Source organism: Elaeis guineensis, chromosome 10 (genome assembly GCF_000442705.2).
Source record: "Elaeis guineensis isolate ETL-2024a chromosome 10, EG11, whole genome shotgun sequence".
Lineage (NCBI taxonomy): Eukaryota > Viridiplantae > Streptophyta > Magnoliopsida > Arecales > Arecaceae > Elaeis > Elaeis guineensis.
In genome coordinates, this window is record NC_026002.2 from 16,138,313 (window position 1) to 16,147,690 (window position 9,378).

The following is a 9,378-nucleotide window of genomic DNA, read 5'->3' on the forward strand; positions in this document are numbered from 1 at the left end:
AGTATCGATCAACCTCTGTTGGATGAGCACATCCTTCACCCTTGCCTGCCACAAGGAGAAATTGCTCTTACCATCAAACTTGTTTATCTCCATCTTGATTGATCCTATCTTCTCCATCTTCAGTCTTGCTCACCACTGCTGCAATTTGCGTTCTTGTACCACCTCGCTCTGATGCCACTGTTGGGTGGATATCTGGCCAGAACACCACCTTCCAGGACTTTTTCGGTACCACGTGATGCAGCAGGAAGAAAGAAGAAATAAAACAAAAACAATCAAAATACGTAGATCAACCACAAAAAAGCTCGTCTCCACTGGACATGCAAACTTCACTATGAAAAAAAAAATTACAAGAGGAGATCTCACCATCAGCCCTCGTACATCCAATTTTTCTCTCACCTGAAGTTCTCCTCACAAAAACTCTCTCTTGGAAGACCCCCCTAAATCCTTGAAGCGACCGACGTCTGCTGTCCAGGAGCTCCTGCTCCTCTCTCAGCGACGCGCGCTTTTGTTTCTCTCCTCACGGGTTTCTTACGGCGTCCACGGCAAAAAACCAGACCGCTCCTTCTCTCTGTGAGGCACAGGCCTTTTAAAGGCTAAAAATCCTATTAGATTAGGTTTAAGACTCCTTAATCAACCCAAATTAAGTTTCTGAACCGTCAGATCAACACTGGGACGTTCCTGGACCGTCCGATTGTGATCGATCTACAGAATAGTATCGTGGACTACGAGAAACGTCTGAGAAATACCCAGGTGATCCACAGACCCGACCGTGGACCGCTCGGTCCATGGTGGATCGGGGTACAAGCCCAGGCGCAACGCGCGGGCCTGGGCCGCGCCATCGCCGGGCGCTTGGGCCTGAGCCGCACCCCACGGGTCCGCGCGTGGGCTGGACCGCATGCCTGCCTGAGCCGAGTGCTTGGGTCATGCGTTCCGCACGTTGGCCCTTCCTGGGCCGCGCTCCGCCGCTCCGTCGGCCCGCCGCCGGCCGCCAGCGATCCTCCGCAGTCTCAGATCTTATGCTGACTTCAAAAGTTCGTATCTCTTCCATCCGAGCTTCGTTTGGAGTGATCTTGGTCTCGTTGGACTCCGTTTTTCGTCGCGGACCTTGTTGAAGGCTCAATGTAGACTGAATCTCGAGGCATCAAATTTTAACATCTAGCTTTAGTGGTTTTACGTGATCGGCTCGAGAATCCGGCACCAACATCCTACTCCAAAGATCTTGACCAACTATTCTGCAATCGTCACTCTTTTCCACCCAGTTCAACATCTTAAGCCGGCTTGATTCCACGGCAACAGCACCTATATATCAAATTTTCCTACGGGCTTTCAATGATTCGCTTTATACCAGATTAAAAATTAATCTTACTTCACACCCTCCACTGGAGTCAAATTTGTGGACCGCTCCAGACGACAAAATGTACCCCATCCACCGCTAAACAGCCATGATTAGCGGGAGTGCTAAACCAGCCGCATCGAGTGCATTTCCAGCTCGACAAAGGTCGTAATATCACACAGCTATACCACCAACACTTCTACACGTGACCTTTCCAACCTAAAAGAAAAAGTACACGTGGCAGACATGCACGCACCCACTACCCGTGTTCTCCAACTATCCACCCAAAAGGTCCAGGCCAGCTGTTCCACCCCCTCTTCCCAGTACCGCCCCATTTGTAGCACCTCCATGGTAAACTACAATAATAGCAATATTACCCAAAAAAAAACAAGTCTAAGAATAAGAAAAAGCCAGAGCTGTAACTGGTGGACAGCTCTCTAGCCAGCTCATTAGAATAACCAAAAAAAAAAAAAAGAAAACAAAATAGCGTAAATTACCAAAAAGTAGAATGCGTTACTTTTTATGGAACAAGTAGTTACTCGTCGTAACGATAACCTAATGAATCATTACAAAAAAAAAAAAAAAAGAATAAATAAATCCAAGATGCCATGGCCCATGGGATAACGTCAGGCGCATAAAAATAAGGAATAAACCTCGAGACCACCGAAAAAGAATTCCACACTTTTTTTTTTTTAATCGTGATGAATGATTCCAAAGTGCAACAAATACGAATTTTTGAGAACTTTGAGAGTCGTGAAAAAGAAATGGAAAAAAAAATCACCACAACCGCCGCCGCCCACGGCGGCGAAGAGAGAGAGGAAAGGATTATCGTTGGCTTGGCCGTTTTTTCTTTCGGAGGACGACCTCGGTGTCGAGGCCGAAGCCGTCGACCTTGGAAACCCGGACGAGGTCGGATTGTTTGAAGAGGCCGAGGACGCCGTCGACGGCGAAGAGGTCGTTGGCCGAGTACTTATCGCCGCGGCGGTGGAGGGCGACGTGGAGGACGGCGACGCCACCCGGGCGGAGGGTGCGCTCGATCTCGGCAACGAAGCGGTCGGGGTAGAGGGCGTGGTCGAAGACATTGGAGAATTCGAAGTCGAAGGAGGCGTCGGGGAAGGGCTGGGCGTGGAAGTCGCCGGCGGCGACGAGGGGAGGGGAGGGGACGAGGTCCATGCCGACGGCGTCGGCGACGCCGACGCGGTGGAGGGCGGCGACCTCCTGGCCGAGGCGGGCGCCGATGCAGAGGGCACGGGAGGCGTTCGAGAGGAGGCCTTGGGATTTCAAGTCGGAGAAGAAGCGGGCGAAGACGAGGACTTTGCGGTCCCAGTCGCGGGTGGCCCAGAGGCGGCGGAGGCGGGGGTCGAGGGTCTTGTTGAGCTGGTGCTTGATGTAGTCGTCGTAGGAATGGTAGCCCGGGCGGATGCGGAGGAGCGGGGTGGCAGCCCCGGCGGCGGGGGCGGCGGGGGTGGTGGAGGGGGAGGAGGAGCGGCGGAAGGAAGGGTCGACGAGGGGGAGGAGGAGGAGGAGGGAGAGGGAGAGGAGGAGGAGGAAAGGTTTGAGGAGGGGCTTTTCGGGAAGGGTCATGGTGGGGGCGGAGGAGGAGGAGGGGTATTTTGGGAATGAAAGAGGTGGTCAGAGGGAGAGAGAGCGATGCGAACGCTGCGGAGAAGAACTCCTCTCTTCTCCGGCGGTCTCCAGCGTCCTTTTCTCAACTCTCGGAGGGGGAATGCGATGTGGTGGCCCGGCGGAGCACGGATGGACGAGTTATTTGGTTGGATTCTTGCGTTGCGATCTCGTCCGTTCATTTTGGATCGTGTGTTTACTGAGAGAACACGGAAAGGAGCTGATGGACCTTTTTCGTAGCTGCGCTACGTGATAAAAGGGTAAGAAGATAAGCATGTACTTAGCAATAGAGGTGAAAGCGGTTGAAATAATATTTACCTAAATTTATTTTTTTATCCAAATCTATCTATATGTAGATAAATATTTAAATATTTAATTAATTTTTATAATAACATCTGTATTCATATCTATTGAATAAAAATGGATATAGATATGAAAGGATAACTATTCAATCTATTTCGAAATATTTAATTTTATTTATAATTTTATTTAATTTTATATAATATATAAATTTTTTTAAAAAAAATAAACAACTATATTGACATACTACTTATTTGAGGTATCATCCACTTAGCAATATCTTTGATTTTATGATCATAAAGTTAATTATCTAAATTATATCCATATTTATATCTATATTTTTAATGTTTAATTTGTATCTATTTTTATTTAAAATAAATATAGATATAAAAATTTTTATCCGACTAATATTTATATTTATATCGATATTAATCAAATATAGATATTGATATATATTTTTTTATATTTTTTTATGATAATTATGATTTTTTATTTCAAAAAATCATTGGGTTTCGATTTCTATTCCGGCGAACGGCAGTGGATCCGGGTCGTGGTTGGTTTTTTCACTAATCATATCAAATCCAGTCTGTTCGTATATCTACATGGACTTGGTGCATCTGAGTTTTGAGAATTATAAGCAATCAAGGCATCTCATCTAGAATTGGGATCAAGTTGGCTTGACAATGAATGATACTACCTAATCATCAAATCCAATTATTATCAGCATGCTAGTATACTGTGCAAGTTGCGCGTGTTTCTCTGCATGTGTGAGAGAGAGAATATGCTTGAACCAAATTAGACGGCGTAAATGGACATAGCTCATCTAAGAATCCGGACATATATAGCATCTTGTCACTAAGGATAAGGATGCTATCAAAAATGGCAATCTTTAACCATTTAATTTGTTTTAAGCCATTATAGATCTAGTTAGACTATCTATTTAATAAAATTATTGGATCTGAATCTAAATTTTTGATTTATTTAATAAATAAATTAAATTTAGAGTGATAAATTTTTGATCTATCATATTTAATTTTCTACTCAATCCGATTGCCACTCTAGAGTTATTAGAAATACTTTAAGATAGTGTTTTGTGTATTATATAGGTAATGTTGCTATAATAATATGATTACAGAGGGAATGTGATTATCTGATATATTACAGAGAATCCTATATTGCAGTATTTGGTATACAATTTAGATTACATAAAATATAAGGTAATTTTTTAAAATATTATTATCCTTACTTATTGATTATTACCTATTTTTTAGAGAGACAATTTAATTTTAAAATCAATCATTTTTCGTGACATCACCTATTATATATATATTTTTTTTTTCACCAACTGGGACTAGTCATAATTTATTTTGATTTATTTTGATGAGAATATTTTAATTTATGAAGTTATCTTGTTGCAAAATTGCAGGATTGTAAGATTATATGTAATCACAAAGCCACCTCCCTCTAGATAATCAGATTATCTCTTTTTGAGATAATGCTGTATTACATGTAATGCAGCATTACCTGTGAAAATAACGAAATAAACAGTATAATCTGATTATCTGTTACAAAATTACATATAATCTTATCATGATATATGCTATCAAATGCTCCCTAAAAGATACACTTACACTGAAATTTATGATTCATGGAATCAACAGTCAGAAATGAAAGGAATGTGCAGTACCATGCTGAGACCAAAAATTTGTTTTCTATTTAGTTTGTTAATAAAACAAACCATGGCCTGGTCTAATTATCTAACATCATTGAATAATTAATACACAAGGCGATAGAGGGACCATCTTATAAGTGTTGATCTTCCACCATGTGGTCTGTCTACGGAATGTCCAAGAGTGCTTTTGGAATTTTTTAGCCTAGTTTAACCAGCAGCGGGTATATTTGTCAGATTACTTTGTACAAGGCACAGCTAGGTCGGAGTCTAGTCCAGAAGTTGGAATGTCGACCAAATTGGACGACTTCCTGTTAGGTTAAGGCCCAAGGCAGATCAGATTGTATAAAAATAGGGTGGGTTTAGATTAAGAGGTATAGAATAAGATTTTGGCTGGCCCACTCCAAAGGCTCCAGGCCCCAGAAATTGGGCATGTAAATCTAACCTAGGCTGATATTTCCTGGTTGAACTAACCCCACTCGAGAATTTCATGAGATTTTGGATCCAATCATCGAAATAAGCCTTAAATTAAAGAATCTTGGGTTTTTCACATTGTTGAAGATTTTGCTACGTGAGAGATAATTAAACACTTAGGGCTGACCACCAATTCAGGATGTATCAGAGTGATCCATGATATCTTATTGAAAATTTCATATCATATGTGACTGATCTAGGTTTCATGAGCGACTTAACCAATCATTGTTGTATGAACAAAATTAGGCTTTCTTCCATATATGCTATAACAGTTTTTTTTTTTAAAATAAACTATTGAGAAAAAAATTCCAAAAAAATTCCCACATTTAGGGGAAAGAGCACTGAGAGGTTGGATTGCAAGGTATATGTCACAATTCTTTCTAATGGAATTGGGATGAGGATTGTATAGCTTCTTAAAGGGTTGACATTGTAGCATTAATTCTGTAGATATTGATTGGTTAGTTTTATGATGAAACTATTTCCAACTAATTAGAAAGCACGACCTTGACAAATGTACCTCGCTTTCAAGTTTCACCTCTTTAGCTTGATTCAGGATCAGCAATAAGGCTTATTAATTGCTCCTAATTAGCTGTGAGACACCAGAAAAAGCTAGCAAGGGGAGATGTAGCCCAACCAACACCTAGAATAGGAAATATTGGGGATAAGAAGGGAGGAAGCCAGGCAAAAGGATCTTCACCCATTAAACTGAGCAAGGAAAATTATTTCAATCTGGTACAAAAAAATTAGTTTTTTTTTATGCTCTAATTGATAATGATATTGTTGGCATAGCTGCTAACAAGGAACGGCGACAAACACATGTTGAAAATGATGATACAAAACAAAGACTAAACTATGCTATGGAAAAAGCACTGGAATACTTATGATTTGCTTAGCTAATACTTACTTGATATAAAATTGAGCATAGTTTTTATCCTATATAGTATAAGTTTTATTTTGTTAGCAAATTTCTATGAAGGATGTAGCACATTTCTTATATGATCTGCTGAATTGTCCTAGGGGTCCAATCCAAAGCAAGTTGGTCTTGCGTTGGTAAGAAATCATATCTTTCCTCACGAGGATAAAATTGATGACCTGCTATTGCCTCTTCATAACAATATGATCATACCATGTCTCATGTTAAGACCCACTGATACCAACATTGCTACGTTAGATTCTCATAGGTTGCATTTCTATCCTTTGTCATTAAATCTAAAATGGATATCATTAGTACATAACCATTGATTGTTGCAAGAAGCACCTATTAAACAATAGCCATCCTGAAAAAGATAATATTCTTGTACAGTGACCTTGGTCATACATTACATCATGAACATGTGAGCCAAGGAGCCTTCCAGGTTTTTAACGTGGAAATGGAACAAATGGGTGCACGCATGGAAGAATTCTCATTTTCACCTTAGAAACTTATATATCAGTACAGATGATGAGGTTATTGCAGCATGGGTGCATGAGTGCCATAAACATATATTTGAGGTTTTTTTCTTTTTCACCAACATCAAAAAGGATTCATAGGAGAGATTCTTCATTTTAAATGGCGGACACATCAACAGGAAATGTATATTCTTAATAATGTTCCTTAAAATTGAGGCCACGGCTGTAATTCACTGTTTCATTTATCACAAACCACAATGAGCCCCTAATACAACTGTTAGAGCATATTAGATGAATTACATTAATAGTGATGAGTTTAAGTTTGTCAATTAACTATTTTGAGTTCATCTAACTTCCTCTGATATTAAATCCAAGTACTCTTGATATATATGAATGCAGATCTACATCATATCATTGTTAAGAATCTAGATATGATCTTGTGACACCATTTGTACCTGGACACTTATTGGATATCTGTCCAAAATCTAGCCCATAAAAAATACCAGCAAAATGAGACTGGACCTTCACATCATCTAAAGATTGGCTCACCAACCTATCTGCCTGCCCCAACAAAGCCTACAAAACTGTCAAAAAGTGGCCCATCTCCCATGTTCCCACATATATTCTCCTCAAAACGTCCACACGACTTCCAAGGTACTAATCCCATGGTGCCCACCAACCTCTGCTCCATTAAAAAGAATATTTTAATTTAGATAAGCCTAGCCTAGCATAGACTTGAGAGGCTCCTCCCATGTTAGAATCTACCACCGAAGGCTTGTCTTTTGATGAGCTCTTCCTTGTCCCCATGCAGAATTTTATGTCTCCATGACCACCTCCAACTCCAAGGTCTACCATTTCACTTTCCCTCTCACCACAACCAGAGGGGAGACAGAAAGAGGCAGAGACGTAGGTGGTGAGAGATGATTAAGCTGAGGTCAAGGAGGCCTTTTAGGAGCAACTCCAGAATGGGAGCTAAGGCCAGGAGGCATGCTAGTAGCCTAGTGCAGAAGAGAAGTGGGAAAGGTGAAGAAGTGAGTCAAGTCATGAGGATTACAACCGGTTCACAGTGGCATGACATCTCCACTGGAACCACTTTTATATTAGGTAGGACCGCAGTTCTGTTTAGTACTTTATAGTACGAGCTACTAGCTAGTAAGCCTATGATTGAATGACGCATATTTGGCCATTGGGACTAACTTGATAGTTGATACTAGAGACCAATATTTTGCCAATTGGCCTAAGAAGAGTTTATTTAAAATACTAATTTTGGTATTTGGTTGTCAATACATATTATGCAGGAGAGTGAAAGGTGGTATCATATCATCCTTATGGTGATTTTGGAATATTGGAGCCAAGAGAGCAGAGGCTTCTATTTAGAGGCAAGGAGAGGGAGGATTCTGAACACCTTCTCATGGTGGGGATTCAGGATAGGGATAAGGTGGTGTTGTTAGAGGATCCAACTATCGGTGGAAGGAAATTTTGGTCATTGACAATGGACAAAATCATAAGAAGCCCATGCTACAGCATCAAGTTGTAAAGTTTTTATTCCTTTTTCCTCTGTAGAAACTAACAGCATGAAGAAATGCATGCAAGGACAGAAGGGTCTCTTCTTGTGACGGCCGACAAAGAAATCATCTGATTTCATGACCACCTTAATTATGTTGTTAATGGATATATAAGCTGATATGAAGTGAACATGCTAGTATGCTGCCCAAATATATTTTTTTTTTCTTTTTTTTTCCTTGCATAATGGTGCAAACCTACCGATATATTCACTGATAAATCGAATATGGAACACACAGAAGCAAGATGGGAAATAATGGAAATAAGAATTTTCTTCTCTCTGTTCATGTCATCTGGCCTGCTTGTTTATCTTTTCCCGAGCATGTTGCCAGATTCTGGAAGCTAAGCTTTACTTCAGATAGGACTTGGACAAAACAAACTATTGCCATGGACACCATTCAGTTGGCATCTCATTTTATGGATTAGAAATCTGCATGGTTTGAGTTACACCTCCAACTAATGCATCATTCATTTTTGGTTTTTGGTTCATGTGGGCTGAGATGGTGTATTGGAATTTAGGGCATTGTCGTATTAGACTCATCAGCTGAATTATCAAAATAAGATGGAGAAATCTCGTACGAAAAATACCAAAACTGATGCATCACAGTCCTATGACAGATAATGGCTGACAATTTCAATAACAATCATTATTTAGCCAATATTTCATTATAATGGCTGCAGGACATAGTAGTTATAATAGCCATTATTTGACATTTTTCCTTGTAGATGAAATAGTAATTTCTGAAATTGAAATCTTCATTAATATTTAGTTAGAAAAATGAATAGTAACAAATTAGATATATACAAGCCAATCTTGAGTTGATATGTCTGTCACACTACGTTGATTCAAATGCTCAAGCTATTTCAGGGGAATCACCAATGGATGAAGACTAGAACTATTCTGTCTCTTGTACTTCAGTTTATATCAATTGCAATCCAGATTAGGAGTAGTGGAAGAATTCAGAAATTGGATTTTGAGTGGAAATGCAACTTTTTTTTGGAGCTCTTTTTCTTTCTTAAGGTTCTC

At 40.3% G+C, this 9,378-nt stretch overlaps 1 protein-coding gene across 1 annotated transcript; it reads right to left on the reverse strand.

Moving 5' to 3' along the window:
• Nucleotides 1-2,034: 2,034 nt before the first annotated feature.
• LOC105052986 (uncharacterized) lies at nucleotides 2,035-3,253 on the reverse strand. Its single transcript, XM_010933975.4, has one exon. The coding sequence runs from the start codon at nucleotides 2,915-2,917 to the stop codon at nucleotides 2,159-2,161; it is 759 nt and encodes a 252-aa protein (XP_010932277.1). The 5' UTR covers nucleotides 2,918-3,253; the 3' UTR covers nucleotides 2,035-2,158.
• Nucleotides 3,254-9,378: the final 6,125 nt, after the last annotated feature.

Bases quoted from the DNA above. Each gene is read 5' to 3' on its own strand.
- LOC105052986 (XM_010933975.4), bottom strand. From the start codon at position 2,917: ATGACCCTTCCCGAAAAGCCCCTCCTCAAACCTTTCCTCCTCCTCCTC.